The following is a 16,875-nucleotide window of genomic DNA, read 5'->3' as shown; positions in this document are numbered from 1 at the left end:
GGAACAGAATTGGGCAGTCACTCCAGGGGTCATGAACTCTTGTACAGCTCTTCAGATATCACCCAAAACCAAAAGTTATTCGCTTTCTGCGAACAGAACTTGAAATGCTAGCAGAGCTAAACCAAATTACAACAAAAAAAATTGAGTTTTCCAAAAACTTCTGCTTTAAAAGAGAGGTGGTGGAAGCTTCCAACTAATTGTATTAAATACTGAAATGTTAACTGCAAATTAATTTCAGAGCTAACAATTCCTTCCATTGTGCACATGGCCTTTCTTAGAATTGTACAAGAATTCCCTTATTTATACAGTAACTTCCACAAAAACCATTGGAGTTACCAAGTCTTTCCTCTTTACTTACAAACTACATAGGCTGTTTTAAACTGGCTTCAGCTTTATTCCAGTGCATTCCACAATGATATCACTGAAATGTTAAATCTTGCCACGGTGAAAATGTGATTATATATTGTTCACATGGTCAGTATCTCAACCTGTACGAGCAGGTCAGGCAAAATCTGTTCTTTGTACTCCACTTTCTAGTTAAAATTTTATGGGTAAATAAAAACCATGTCTCTGTGCCTTCATTAAGGCAACCTGATGTTAGTTTTAGATGTTCAACTCTTGAAGTCCAGCAAACAGGCTGGAGATTTGTCCTGAACAAGGCAGGCTTGATATCTAGCCAGCCAAGGAAAGCTCTAGTTCTTGCCAAGTCTAGAAATAAAATACTTGTACCATGGGGTGGTGATCTTGAGGTTTTTCATCTAGAAGTACAAACAATGGCACTGAAATAAATACAATATTTGTTGCAGTTTACCAAATGACAAGAAATTGTGTTACCACTGTTTAGATTAAAAAATCCTGTATTGACAGGACAAATATGCATAATTGCTTTGCTTTTTAAAGTAGTACATTAAATCCACAACTTTCATTGGCAGTAGATTTTGGAATCTTACTCTAATTAACCAGAGGCCTCAACATAATACAGCCTCATTGTCCAAAGAAACACTCTTTTGAAGCCTCCTGATGAATGGGAGAAATTGGCTTTCTCGACTTATTGTCTGTTTAGGCAGGGTTCTGCAGACACTTATGCATGTACTTAATGCCAAGCAATAGTCCCTTTGATTTAAAGGCATGTGTAAATATTTGAAGGATTGGCGCTGGAGATTATAGGCTGATTAGACTTTCCTGGCACTACCATTATACAGAGGTTTTTTTTTTTTTTTTTTAAATCAGAAAAAAGACTTAAGTAGAAGAGCATTTTGAACACTTGATTTCACAAGACATGCAACTATAGCACCATCTACTGTTTGGTCTGCTTTGTTACTAAATATTATTAATTCCTAACTTCAGGTTGCTTCCCTTCCTTTAATTAGATCTGTGCTAAAGTTTAAAAGTTAAGTTATGGCATGATCCCGAAGACACTTATGCACTTAATTTATTTTACGCATATAAATAGTGCCATTGAACTTCAACATGTGGAAAGTTTGTGTATGTAAGTGTCTGCAGGATCAGACTTTGACAATTAAAGCAGATTTTTTTCCCTAGTCACTGACATGCCCATTTACATTACAAATACATGTTTACATTTTAAAGTATTTGAAATTCAGTTTTGGCCTTACTTAACTGATGTATGTTGGGGAATTCTTGACATTCTGATTAGAGAGCTTCCTTTTACTATCAGAGCTTTTGCCTTGGTATTCCAGGCTTCCTTTTCCTCATTGGGGGAAGTCCAGTATTTTGTTTTCTTCTGGAAAGTTTTAATAAAACTTTAGAAAGCTTGTCATCTAGTAAAATTTAGGTAGAATCACACAATACCTACCTCTTGCGTAGTACTTGACATCAGTAGATTTCAAAGGACTTCATGACTTTTGTAATGCATAGTTCAAATTTAGCCTTAATCCTGCAAATCCATTCAGGTTCTTTAAGTGCACAAGTATTTTTGTTGCTGATAGGACAACATGCATAGTTAAAGTTTTGCAAGATTGGAGCCTAAAATAAACTTGTGCCTACTAAGAGGGTATGTGGTCACCTCACCTAGATTTGTCCAGCTTTAGAGTTGGACAGCAATCACTTCTGCTGCATTCAAGAACAAGATTGTTTAGTTTAGTGTTTCTCAACCAGGAGCAGAGGCGGATTAAGGTTTCCTGGGGGGGCCCTTCCCCACCCCTTCTGCCTGCGGCCCTGCCAACAGCTCCACCCCTTTCTGCCCTTCCCCTCCATTCCGCCCCCCCACTGCAGCACGTCAACCCCTTTTCCTCCTTTCTGCACCTCCCCACCCCCCAACTGCAGCCCCAAGCCCAGAGAAGCTCTGTCCCCATGGCCCTGGGGCCGCAGTGAGGAGTGAGAGCTCCTCCAGTCCCAGGGCTGCAGCGGGGGTCTGGGTACCGGGGCTTCCCCTGCCACCCCCTCCGCCCCGCACTTCTGCGGGGGACCAGGGTCAGGGCCCCTGGGGCTTCTCCTGGCCTGGCGCTTCTGCTGGAGAGTGGGTTAGGAGTGGAGGCTTGTCCTGCTGCCCCACGACTTCTGATGGGGTCAGTGGCTGCTAGTGGGAGGAGCCTCTCCTGTCCTCCGGCTGCTGACTGGGTCAGGGCACTGCTGCTATGGGGGTGGGAGCTTCTCTGGTCTTGGCGGCTGGTACTTTGGGCTTCCACTGCTGGGGACCCGCCCCTCTTCCATTGGCCAGGGCCCCTGGACCCAGTGGCTAATCCGCCACTGGCCAGGAAGGTCGTGGTGAGGGTGGGTCTCGAAAGACAGTCAGGGAGGGATTGTCAAGGCATCAATTTTATTGCAGCCTAAAGCAAAGAATCTTGCTTCCTCACTGCCCACACTTCTTGTCCTTCAAGGTCCAAAACAAAACATCCTTAATCATATCACCATGGTGAATATGGAGTGCCAGGATGCTGCTTTGAGGTACAGAGTGTCACATATACATTCAAAAGTTCTTGATTAATAAGTTCTTTGCTTTGCTCATTCATTGGGCTTTGTATGTCTGCAGCCAGCTTGTGTTGGAATGATCGATCGTGTTCCCACATGGTCTCAATGTCCACCTGGTTCCAGACTGATGCTCTCTCTACAAACCACCCTGTTATATCACTGGTGGATAGGCTCAGTCGGCTTTGCCTTTGAATTGATTTGAGTGCTTTTACTTCTGCATTTCTATCACAATGTCTTTCTAATGGTCCTTTATCATCTTGCCATACAATTGGCCAAGCTATGGTGGACACAATCCTTTTGGCAAATGCAGTGAAGTCAAGTTAAATAACACAAGTATCTGTATTCATCATTATACAGCACTTCTTTAAGGGGGCTTTAACCAATCCATTACTGACTCCTGCCTCCACCTTGCGGTATTCTGAATTTTCCTTTTCAATATACAATATTTGTGTCACCATTATTTCTACCCTTTGTGATGGGGCGAGGCCAGATGGCTATAGTAAAGTAGTGAGGAACAGGTATGTTAGCCCCAGGCTAAACAAATCCCTGGTACCATGGTAACCATATGGCAGTTGCTCCAGGTTAATCAAGACACCTGGGGCCAATTAAGATAGGTTGATTGGGACATATGAAGCCAATCAAGGGCTGGCTGGAACAAGTTAAAAGCCTCCCAGTTAGTCAGTGAGGTGCGCGTGTCAGGAGCTGTAGGAGGAAGCCGTGCTGTTAGAGGAACGAAGCAGTACAAAGCCATATCAGGCGCAAGGAAGGAGGCCCTGAGGTAACGGTGAAGGAGATATTGAGTGGGGGCTACTGTGGGGAAGTGGCCCAGGGAATTGTACACATCCTATTTCCAAAAAGTCAGCTACCATAGCTGACACTATTAGGGTCCCTGGGCTGGAGCCTGGAGTGGAGGGCAGTCCTGGGCTCCCCACTTTCCTCCCCGATTAATCACCGAGACTGGGAGACAACAGAGACTGTGTGAGGGAGGGTTGCTTCTCCTCACCTCCCTTTCTGGCTCATGATGAAAATGGCTCAGTAAGCTGTGACCCTTGCCTCTAGACCGAAAGAAGGGCTACGTGGAGGGTCACAGTAAGCCTCTGAGGCTAGCAAAATCTGCCAGGAAACACAGGACCCACGGAGACAAGGACAGAGCTTTGTCACACCTTCCTGATTCCCAAAAGGGTACATATCAATAAGCCTTTGTTTGATTACATTTTACAGGGAACACAAAATGTATCATGCCCTGCAAACCTTGCATACATGTATGGAAAATTCAGGATACCATTCCCTAAATAGGGATTGATACTACAATTGTCAATCCTTACACAATCGCCGTGCTTTTGCTTGTCTTCAGCCCATTTGCAGAATTATATGCAATACCCAGTGGCATTATTTATTTCACACCACAACTGACTTGGGCTTCTTGCTATCACTTCAGTGAGAGAGGCTTCCTCATATTCCCAAACTTGGATTGTTGTTTCTCCATTTTTCTCACTTTTAGATCCTGCTTCTATTAGTACCAGAAACTGCAGGGCTGGCTATTTTGTATTATAAAGTAGGGGCTTCCACACCTAGGTGCTGGGAAAACAGTTTTTTTTTTTTTTTTTTTTTTTTCCCCTGGGATTAACTGCAACATCACTCTGTCTCCTACTTGCTAATCTATATTTTGGGCTTGTTTGTTAAAGTATACTCTCTTTTTGGCATGTTTCTGCCCCTGCTCCTCTGTGATACACATACATATCTTATACATTTCCCCCCAGCTGTCTTACCCATTGTTCTGTGACCAACCCTTTCTTCATTAGGTTTGGCATGGGGACCATGAACAAATGTTCAGGAGTCTCATCTCTCTGCCTGTCATGACAGTAAAAGGAGAGACACCAGTTGTTTTATTTTAGATCCTCTTAAAGCCATAAGAATGAAAGGCAACTTTTCATCCCAGTCTTTGTATGAATGGTGGTGTGTGAATCAAGTAAACAAATTCCCGCTTCGTCACACAGCTCTTTATTTTATTAGTTACTTTTGAATCCATACATCCTTCCCAGACTACAAGTAATACTGCTTATTAGGGCTATTTGATTAATCGCAGTTAACTTTTTAACTAACTAATAGAATACCAATTGAAATTTATTGACTATTTTGGATGTTGTTCTACATTTTCAAATATATTGATTTCAGTTACAACACAGAATACAAAGTGTACAGTGCTCACTTTATATTTATTACAAATATTTGCACTGTAAAAATAAAAAATAGTATTTTTAATTCACCTCATACAAGTACTGTAGTGCAATCTCTTTATCATGAAAGTGCAACTTACAAATGTAGATTTTTCTATTTATTTTTTTTGTTACATAACTGGACTCTACAACAAAACAATGTAAAACTTTAGAGCCTACAAATCTACTCAGTCCTACTTTTTGTGCAGCCAATTGCTAAAAGAAACAAATTTGTTTATATTTACAGGAGATACTGCTGCCCCTTCTTATTTACAATGTCACCTGAAAGTGAGAACAGATGTTTGCATGGCACTTTTGTGGCTGGCATTGCAAGGTATTTACGTGCCAGGTATGCTAAACATTCGTATGCCACTTCATGCTTTGGCCACCATTCCAGAGGACATGCTTCCATGCTGATGACGCTCGTTTTAAAAAAAAAAAAAAAAAAAAGGCGTTAATTACATTTGTGACTGAACTCCTTGGGGGAGAATTTTGTCTCTGTCTCCTGCTGTGTGTTACCTGCATTCTGTCATATATTTCATGTTATAGCAGTCTTGGATGATGACCCAGCATGTTGTCCGTCTTAAGAACACTTTTTCACTGCCAATTTGACAAAACGCAAAGAAGGTACCAATGTGAGATTTCTAAAGATCACTACAGCACTCAAGCCAAGACTTAAGAATCTGAAGTTCCTTTCAAAATTTGATCGGTTTGGGGTGTGAAGCATGCTTTCAGAAGTCTTAAAAGAGCAACACTCCGATGCGGAAACTATAGAACCTGAACTACCAAAATAGAAAATCAACTTTCTGCTGGTGGCATCTGACTCAGATGATGAAAATGAATATGCGTCGGTCTGCACTGCTTTGGATTGTTATCAAGCAGAACCCATCATCATCATGGATGCATGTCCTCTGGAATAGTGATTGAAGCATGAAGGGGGGGCATATGAATCTTTAGCACACTTTGCAACACCGGCTACAACAGTGCCATACGAATGCCTGTTTTCACTTTCAGGTGACATCCTAAACAAGAAGCGGGCAGCATTATCTCCTGCAAATGTAAACAAACTTGTTTGTCTGAGTGATTGGCTGAACAAGAAGTAGGACTGGGTGGACTTGTAGGCTCTAAAGATTTACATTTTTGTTTTTGAATGAAGGTGGTTTTTTTTTTTTTTGGTTTTTTTTTTTTGTTTACATAATTCTTCATTTGTAAGTTCAACTTTCACGATAGAGATTGCACTACAGTATTTGTATTAAGTGAATTAAAAATACTATTTATTTTTACAGTGCAAATATTTATAATAAAGTGAGCACTGTACACTTTTTGTATTCTGTTTTGTAATTGAAATAGATATATTTGAAAATCTGGAAAACATCCAGAAATATTTATATAAATATTTTATTATTTAAAAGCGCAATTAATCATGATTAATTTTTTTAATCACTTGACAGCCATACTACTTATTATTCTCACTGCCTTATTTTACTTGCTGATTGGTGCCTTTGTTACTACATACATATAATTTCTCCTTAACCAAATTTAAGCTAACTTTAGTTTTTTAACTTTATATTTATCATACAAGGTGCTCATCAAAAAGCCTAAAGAAAATGCATCACATCCCAAAACTGGGTGCTCCCATTACACAGATCTTCACTAAGTCTGTTTAAATCTACCATTTAGTCTTTACTCAGACCTCTGTCATGGTACAAGTTGTACTGAGCTCAGTGAGAGTTTTTTCTGGGAAAGGAGTGCGGGGTTTGGCTCTAAAGCAATATCCAAGATAAACAGTAACTCCTCACTTAAAGTCGTCCCGCTTAATGTTATTACGTTGCTGATCAGTTAGAGAACACTCCTGTTACACAGCCTGCATTCACTGTTACGCCATCTAAATTCAAACCAACCAGTTTTTCTTTTCTACCATGATCACTAAAGTTCCTAAAACTGTTCTTATTTTCTTTGCAATACCGTCAGTTTCCAACTCGACAATGTCAAACAAATTTAAAATTTTTATTAAAGCTTATCTTAAAATTACATAATATACAGGCTGAGAAAAGTGTCTGTACATCTGGATGTAGTGCTTAATTATCCACAAATACAAAGTTTTGTTTTTAAAGTGATAAGATACTGCTCATTATGCACTATATGTAACCCAAATTTAGGTGAATAAATTTAAGAATGCAGTTTCAGTATAGCATCCAAGTATTCAGGTACATCACTAATGAAAAATTATACATTGTTGGTTATGGAAAGCACGTATATCAATGAGGGAAGATTGTCCCTCAGTGATTGAGAATTTAGGGTAGGTTGTCCTTTTTAGAAAATACAATCCATGAGGATCTAAAATTACTGTCATGCCCAAATCTGATGTATGCGCTCGGTTGTAGATCAATCAACAAGCACAGTGACCGATCTTTCTTTCTTTCTATCAGCCATTTTGAGCGTTTCCTTGCTGGTTTTGCAGTTGCCTTTCTGCAGTCTTTCACTCTGTCGGTGTTAATATAGATTGATCAAAGATTCAAACCACTTTTGGCTTGAAAGCTACCGAATAGTTCAACATTTCTGAAATTCAAATGTTTAGCAGCTGTGTAAGCTGTTAAACAAAATGGCATTTTATTTCTTTCCTTATGCTGTATTTTATGGATCAATCGAATAACTTCTTGTAGGCAAAATGACACATTTCTATTTGTGTGTTTCACGTGACCAGCTTGCTTATGTATGTGTGGGGAATAGGAAGTCTAACACTTATTTACAGGAGGACTGCACTTTATCAGAAAGCTTCTCCTGCTTTTTGCAAACTGTACAAAACCGTTTCTTTCTGATATGAATCCCACAGGTACTTATCCTTCTATGAATTCTGGAATTGTTTATATATTTAATACCCCTTATTCTTTTTCTGAGCCATGTACTTTACTTGTCCCAGGGCCTTTCCTCTACTGATTCAGGATAAGGGTTTTTCACGCAAAAGGGTCCCGTACATTTTTCAAATTCTTCTAAATTCAACAAATCTATATGAAATTGTTTATAAAGATGTGTTTTTAAAATGGGCTGCAGTCCTGTGACGATTTACACATATGCTTCACTTTGAACATGTGACTAGTCCCATAGACTTCAAAGTTAAGCATATACATACATCTTTTTAGGATTGGGATCTTAGTGTGTGAGTCTGCCTAATTTGGAAAGGAAATGGCCTGGCCCTGATCATAGTAGTAGTAAAGATTGTGATCGCAAAAGATTGTAATAGCCTCTAATACTTTATCTTCCTACTAAAATCAAGTTAAACTGTTTTGCTGCTGCAGCAGGTAATAGAATCATAATTTTTATACAGTGTCCTCCAGTTTGTTGGCAAATTGAGCTAGTGTGAATCTTTAACAAAAATTATTAACTTCATATCTGTAGCTAAAAACCCCAGACACAGTCTCTCCCTGCCTCATTTACTACTAACAGGTGAGGCATTCAGACATGTTCAGTTCAGCAGAGGGCTTTTCCTTGGCCTCTTCCCCCTTCTCACAAGACCTTACTTATGTGGCTGACATCAGCTGAGTTCACCATCCTCCCTGCTGACTAGTGACATACCTATGTTGTTGTCTTTAAAGCGCCGTGTCCCCCCTCTTTTTTTTTTTTTTTTTGTCCTCTCCCCTCTGGGGCATGCACAAGGGGGGGCAAGCAGGGGTGTGGGCCCCCCAGTGATCAGTGGGGGCACAGAGTTCCTCCACCCTGGGGCTGTGTGTGGAAAGCTGACAGCCCGAGGCCACGCAGGGGCACAGAATGTGCCCCCACAAAAGCAGTCAAATTTTTATTCCTGCACACACCCCTGTTCCCTTCTAATTGGTTGCCCAATTTTCTTTGCTCCTCTCTCATTCAGCCCCTCTGACAATTCTACGTGCTGACTGGAAGCTTAATGCTGTATGCAACCCACTCCCAATTTCCCCTGTTGTCTTAGGCCTGGTCTACACTAACCCCCCAATTTGAACTAAGGTACGCAACTTCAGCTACGTGAATAACGTAGCTGAAGTTGACGTACCTTAGTTCGAACTTACCGTGGTCCAGACACGGCAGGCAGGCTCCCCCGTCAACTCCGCGTACTCCTCGTGCTGAGCAGGATTACCTGAGTCGACAGCGAGCACTTCTGCGTTCGATTTATCGCGTCCAGACAAGATGCGATAAATCGAACCCAGAAGTTCGATTGCCTGCCGCTGAACAGCACAGTAAGTATAGACAAGCCCTTAGTCTAGTAGGCAGGAAAACTGACACTTGCCTACGGGTCCCTTCTGAGTAGCAGAAATGCTAAGCCAAGTAGGAATTCTACCAGCCTGACAGGAAGGATGTTCTTTAGAGGCTTAATGCCTTATAGCCATGTGGCCTGAATGGAAGAATGTTTCCCAGGTGCAGGGCCAGACCTGTAGGAGCCAGAAATTGCTCTGACCACAGCTGGAGCTGCTGAAAAACTGGCGTAGGCATCCAAAGGCATTTCTACCCTTCCTTTTTTATGTGATTTTTTTTTGGGGTGGAGGGGAGGAGGGGTGTGATGGGGTGGAACAGAAGATGGTTGGTTGGATAGTGACCATGGAAGGATGAATGAGAGTTTTGTTTAAGGGAGCACTTTTCCTTGAAAGATTTTGTGCATAAATACGCCTGAATTTTTATTTTTAACCTCTGTCCAGCCAACCTATGACTTGCCCAACTATTGTTTATCTCTCACACTTATTGCATCATGTTAGCTACTGGTTTTTGAGCACTTAAGGGCAGAGAATATATCCATTCTAGATGGCCTGGCATGCTGTGGGCACACTGAATAAATAATATTTTACATTTAGCACACTTACTAAGTAGTTCTGTAAAAGCAATCAGATCTGTATCTCCTTCACGTTCTGGGATAAAAAAGTATTCCAAATAGACTGAAACATACTTTGTCTACCAGAACGTATGCACTTCTGTATTCTTAAAGCTAAACAACTTTGTCCAGAAATTCAGAAACCACACTCAAGTTAATGTAGTACATTAACAAGGTCAGTCTTTTGTCACTGATTATATATATAAATAAATAATTTTTTTGGATTAATTCATTGTTATTGAAGGTAGCTTGTGGCTATCTTCTGGAAAATGGACTGAGGGAATATTTGACAAGAATTGAACATGGCATCATAATGAATCATGCCACATATTGCTGCTAAAGTGTGTGTGTGTGGTTTTTTACAGTTATGTCAAAAATAATAACTTTCTCAAGAAACATACTTGTATTCTTTAAATAAAAAGATCATTTTATGACCTGTTTCAAAATGTTTGATTTTAATGTAGTCGTCCATTAAGGCATTTAAGGTTTTAGTCTAATTGTATAGTAAATATTTTGTTTTGTGAAGAATATTAAAATATTTTCCCTCCTCCTCCTCCTCCTCCCCCGCCGTAACTTTCAGTATGAAAGCTTTTGTAATTTTGTTTAGCATTGGCTGTGCAGGTTAGACTTCTTCTTCTAGACTGGCTTCATTTACAAGATTGGTGATTATTGTACATGGCAGGTCATCCAGAGCCTGTATGCATTAGAGGTAATACTTGGATTTAGTTTCTTGAAGCTAGATGTAATTTTAAAGCAAACATTGTATTGGTTTGCCTCTTTGCTGGTGGGAGCAATCCTGTTGCCAGTCCAAGGATAATTCTGTTTACTAGTTGGCACGCATGTGCATGCTCACACATGTATACAAAATAAAACAGGACATCCAGTGAAGAATCTGATCCTTTTGGTTTGATTGATAATCCTTAAAGTATGATTCTGCTCTTTAGAAGTGACTTAAAATGGTATTCTTGAATTCCTAGTTGTTGTCTTTATTTATTTTATTTTATTTTTTTTTTATTGAAAGTGCTAATCTTACAAATAAGGACTTTTTTTTTTTTCCTGTCAACCCTGCAAACCTGAAGTTAAATTTGTGTTCTTGCACATCATTAGTGGGGTTTTTTTTAAGTTATTGCAGACACCTGTGCAACCATATTGCTGTCACTGGGGTTGCACAGATATAACTATTTGGAATTTAGTAAACAATTCAGTTGATGTACTTCTGAAGCCTTTCTAGACCATCAGATGTCATGTATGCAGTGACTGTCTGTCCTGGGCTACTCTTGCATATCCTCTGTGTTGGAAGTGGTGTTCAATGACGGGATTTTGTCACTTAACCTGTGTCTGAAATAAAATAGCTCTAACTTTTATGGGGAAAAAAGGGAAATTCAGGATCTAATACTCTTCCCTCTCTATCATTCATCATGACAAAACACAAACCTTAGCTGTTGTTCCTTATTTCTTATGTTAGTGCACTCAGCACTGAACAAGATGTAGTGGGCAGTACTTACTCGGTCATGAAGAGTTTACAAACTTAATTATTTCTTTGGGCTTTTTGTGCCAAAAAGCTTTTGGCACAAATGTTTAGTGTTTTATTGGTGCTTCTTTAAAATTGGTAGACTACCATAAAGCTCTAAAATTCTTCTGCCAGTCACATTACATGCTTTAGTAATAGTTAACATGGATGTGCTTTTATTTTTCAGCTCAGAAGATAAAGTAACTGTCCACTTCATAAACCGTGATGGTGACAAACTAACAGCTGAAGGGAAAGTTGGGGACTCGCTGCTAGATGTTGTTGTTGATAAGAATCTAGACATAGATGGATTTGGTAAGTAAAATTACTTGAATACTGTACTTAATTTTTGAAAGTATTATTGACCAGTATTCTCATTTGAATGGGATGTGTCTTAAACATAATTATCTTCTTTAGAACTTCAGAATTTGTCTAACTTTTCTTTTTCTGTCTGGGGCTGCCTTGAGTATTTAGATTTTAGTTAATATACAACATTACTTTTTGGAAAACAGAAACATTTTGCTTTGAAGCTTTTAAAAATTTACACGAGATCTCTGCAGACAGATCTCAAAATGGAATTTTAAACAACGTTAGCTATAGCACTTTCTCTGAAGGGGATGCACCCTGAAGATTTTCACTCCCATGTCTTTCACGCAATCTGTCTGGAGCCTGAGTCTTTCTCTGTTTTGCCCACTGTAGACATGCTACATAGATAGTTGATCTCCTAATGGCAGTAGCTATTCCTGCAGGTGCAAAATCTGCAGAACTGGCATATTCCCATCAATGGCAAGTTCCTTCTGCCTCTGTCACTAAAACTCCTCTTCATCTGTTGTAGGGCTATCTGTAACACCCATCACTGGTGAATGTAAGTGCTGAGAGGAGGAACCAGCCAAGGCCATCTGCAGATATGGGCACACAGTTTAGCTTCTGTGCACAGGTGTAGAGGGGAAACCCTTTTACTCATCCCAGTTCAATTATTTCAACATCATCCTATTAAATTCTGCCTTCAAGGAAACCATATCTATTTTTTTAGAGGGGTTGGATAAAAAACCTCCTTTCCCTTCCTCCCAAGTTCCACAGACACTGGTAGGAAATGTGGTCAGGAGTATTTCCCCTCTTCCACAAGGTTTCATTTAGGGAACCAGAGTCCCTGTTCCTCTCTCTCTCTCCCTCTCTCCCCCAGTCTGTTTCACAAATGCTCTGACTAGTCTTCTAGGTACCTGTTTTTGAGGGGAGGGAACCTCACACTTTTCTTCTGTTGGCTTCTCCCTCTCCTTGTCTTTCCCAGTTTCAGTTTGGGCAGGACATGGAATAAGTAGTCTCCACCTGTTAGACCGGGGTGCCAATTGGTTCCTCCAGATGAGTGCTTCCAGAGAATGAAACTTATCTCCTCTGCCACCCTCCACTGGAACAAGCCAGGTTGCTAACCATGTAGGATTTAGACTGCATAGCAGAAGTTGCCTGCTCCATTCATTATTTGTCTGGGGCAGAGTCTAAGGATCAGATAATCCCTTGAAAGGGGCTGTTGAAATTTAGGGAGAAAATTTTTCACAAGACCAATGAAATGGAGTTGGGGCGGAGGGCAGCACACTGTGTCAGATATTTGCTCCTGAAAAAGTGTTAATGAATGTTGAGCCATTCGGGCATGAATTAACACAGAGGTGACTTCAGTAGAAAAAATTGATTCCACCCTTGGAAATGGTCTGTATCCCAAAAGAATCTTGCAACAGAGAAACCTCATAGACTCTAAAGCAGAGGTTCTCAAACTGTGGTCTGTGGACCACTAGTGGTCCGTGAGCTCCATTCAGGTGGCTTGCAAATAGTTCCCTCTAAGATGCGCATCTGGGCAGCCACACACAAGAGAATGAAGGGCCACCCACCTAATTAGTGGAGTCGTGCAGGTGTGGCTCCACTAATTAGGTGCCTGGACCCTAGAGAAGACGCATGTGTATGGTGAGGGGTTGGCCTTTGCGAGAATAGGGGGTAGATGGGAGGGGGAAGTTGGGTGAGAAGACGGGGGGGTGGGGTGGGGGGGAGGGCGAATTTGAGATGTGCCAGGCTGTGGTGGCCAGAGAAAGAGGCAACTTTCCCTAGCTACAGGGCTGTGGCTGTTGGGGAGAGACAGCCCTCCTTCCCAGCCTCAGCTCTGTGGTTGCTCTGGTGGGGGAGAGACCTCTTTTCCCTCCCCCCCCACCCCCCCGTCCTTCCCAGCCTCAGCTCTCTGACTGCTGTGGTGGGAGAGAGGGGAGGGACCTCCCTCCTTTCCAGCCCCAGCTCGGGGGCTGCCCTGGCGGGGGAGAGGGCACATCCATCGCATTAGGAAGGTAAGACTATTGATATTAAAATGATTTTTATTTGTAGAAGAAAAAAACATTTAAGGGTTTTTTTTTTTTTTTATATAGGCTTTTATCTAAAGCGCTTTACAATAGTTAAGTAACAGTACAAACAACATTTGGAAAGATCATTAAGTGGTCTGCCGCAACCCTCAGTAATTTTCAAGTGGTCCGTGGGAAAGAAAGTTTGAGAACCACTGCTCTAAAGTCAGAAGGGGCCATCACGGTCATCTGTTCTGACCTCTGGCACATCGTAGGCCACAAACTCGCCCACATGCTCCTGTTATAGACCTATAAACTTTGGCAGAATTACTGAAATCCTCAAATCTTGATTTAAAGACTTCCAAGTTATGGAGAATCCACTATTTACTCTAGGTCATGCCAGCCAATGATGCGTGCCCCTTGCTGCAGAGGAAGTGGTGGTGGGGGGGAACAACACCCCTGGGTCTCTGCCAAGCTCACCTGGGGAAAATTTCTTTCCAGTCCTAAATATGGTGGTCAGTTAGACCTAGACCATGTGGATAAGATCCACTAGCCAGACACTTTGGAAAGAATTCTCTGTAGAAACTCAGAGCCCTCCCCATTTAGCATCCCATCTCTGGCTGTTGGAGATATTTGCTAATAGCAGTTGCAGATGGGCCATATGCCATTGTAGGCAACTTCATCATGCCATACTTTCCACAAAGTTATTGAGCTCAGTCTTGAAACAAGTTAGGGTGTTTTTTTTGCCCCCACTGCTCTCCTTGGACTGCTGTTCCAGAACTTCACAGAAACCTTAGTCTAATTTAAAGCCTAAAGTTGTTGATGGACAGTTTATATCCATTTGTTCTTGTGACTACATTGTCCCTTAGCTTAAATAATTCCCCCTCCTCGCTAGTGTTTGGTCCTCTGATGTATTTATATACATCAATCTTATCTTCTGCCATTCTTTGTTTGGTTAGGCTAAACACCCAAAGCTCCTTAAGTTTCCTCTCGTAAGGCAGGTTCTCCATTCCTCTGATTATCCTCATAGTCCTCTGCAGCTGTTTCAGTTTGAATTAATCTTTCTTAAACATTGGAGACCAGAATTTCACTCAGTATTCCAGATAAGGTATCATCAATGCCTTGTACAATGGTAATAACACTTCCCTAACTCCTGGAGGAGTTGGAGTATTTCAAAATTTAGGATTTGATTTGACTTCATAGTTTTGGCCTCTGCTTGATCCAGAGGGAGTCTTGGAATTGTTCTTTAGGAATAGTAAAGCACCATGCTCATTTATGATGCTGTGGAAGTATTACTAATCCATTACATTAGGCAGCAGCCAGTGTTGCTTTTTGAGTCTCAGAAGTAGGAATAAGTAGTCAACAATAACTGAGGCCATGTTAATAAATCTGCTCTGTTAAAGTACCAAAGTAACAGTTTAGGTTTCATTTCAGAAATGCAGTGCTCAACTATGGTGGGGGTGATCTTGATGGCGGATGTAAGGGGAAACTAAGTTGTCGCATTTTTTCCTTCTCCCCCAGCCAATTGTACTGGAGAATTGCACCTATGTGTCTCTTGTACAAAAAATACAATGTGATTGTAGACTAAAAGGTATCCAAGCAGTTGAAGTAACATGTCTTTGCTTTTCCATATTTTTCAGAAAATGCTATATATTTCATTTAATTTACTGAATTAAAACTTTTCTCTTTCATATAATATCCATTTTACAGTATTAAGAATGTAATATTCTGTAATTCCTAGATAAGAATCTTACCTATTGTTTTCCTGTTGTGTAATCATCTTGCAAAGTTTAGGTACGTATTGCTTAATCTGCATATGCAATAGTACATCAAGTCATCTAGTGCCTATTGACGTCTGTGGGAAGATTCTCTTTGATTTCAATGGAACTGGATTGGGTCTTTGGCAAGTAAAATTATGATTTATTAAGTATCATGTGCAGATCCAAATTAATGGATTCCAGTTTTTATAATGGCATCCAAAAGCTCATATCAGAACAGGGGCTTTGTTATACTGGGCACTGTATAAACTAAGTAAGAAATGGTCCTTGCACTGAAGGCCTCTCAATCTCAGACCCCAAACTGCAAGGTTGTCTGTGTACACAAACCACTGAGCTCCACTGAAGGCAATAGAGCTCTGCATGGCCAGGGATCTGCCCACACAAATCAACTTTCCGGATTGGGGCTTGAGACTAGAGCTAGAATAAACAAAAGGAGGGAGTGGGTGAAGATGGATATGAGTGACAGAGGAATACAGTAATTAGAGAGGAACAAAATAGAGTTAAATAGAGTGAGGTACACAATTTGCAGCATTCAGTCTTGTTTAAAAAGAGTGTAAATAAACATATTTGTGATGTCAGTCATCCGAAATCTCCTTGGTATACTTGTAGAACCTCTGTTCACATCAATAGAAACTGCATACATATCACAGAAGAATAGACTCCTAACATGATCATTTAAAACTAAAATGGTTGGCTTAGTAAAATTTTTAAAGCATGTCAAAATATTAGTATTTATAATTCTTAATAGAATAACTATATCTAATACCATAAATACCACAGCATATAGGCCTCTAGCTACTCTGCTTGTATTCTATGTAAAAACATCCCTTGTTAATCTTGAAGCAAAAAGCGGTGGTCTGTAAGTTAAGAAGCCAAAATAATTATGTAAGCAAATTTAAACTTTTTTGGGGGGGAGCAGGGGGAAATCACAATCTGGCTGTGTGAGTCTACGCTACATAATGTTAAAGAAATTCAATGTTTTATTAAAACAGTCCTATATATCGAAGTACTTTTGGTCTTGTAAAACATTTGCTAGGAGTGCAATTTTGTCACTAGGGGGCAATCCAGATGCAGCAATAATGCTATAGGGATACTTAAAACTATTTAATGACTTAACTATAGCCACCTCACTTAATACTACTTGTTTAACAAAATTAATTATTTAAATAGAATGGTCAGTGTGATGGGATTACATAATCTCAATTGAAAATATATTTCCTCTATTTGTGTGGCTGATTTAAGTAACTTGTTTGGCTGGTCAGCGTAGCAAGTGTCTGACCAGGTGTTCTTTTGAGAT

At 40.4% G+C, this 16,875-nt stretch overlaps 1 protein-coding gene across 1 annotated transcript in view; it reads left to right on the top strand.

The window, feature by feature from the left end:
* FDX1 (ferredoxin 1) overlaps nt 1–16,875 on the top strand; it is a 44,635-nt gene that overhangs the window by 1,323 nt on the left and 26,437 nt on the right. Inside the window, exon 2 of the mRNA XM_054015512.1 lies at nt 11,676–11,800. Coding sequence (XP_053871487.1) covers nt 11,676–11,800 — 125 coding nt within the window. The remainder of the gene's footprint in view (nt 1–11,675; nt 11,801–16,875) is intronic.

Source organism: Malaclemys terrapin, chromosome 1, assembly GCF_027887155.1.
Source record: "Malaclemys terrapin pileata isolate rMalTer1 chromosome 1, rMalTer1.hap1, whole genome shotgun sequence".
Taxonomy (NCBI): Eukaryota; Metazoa; Chordata; order Testudines; family Emydidae; genus Malaclemys; species Malaclemys terrapin.
This window is presented reverse-complemented; position numbering and strand designations above follow the sequence as displayed.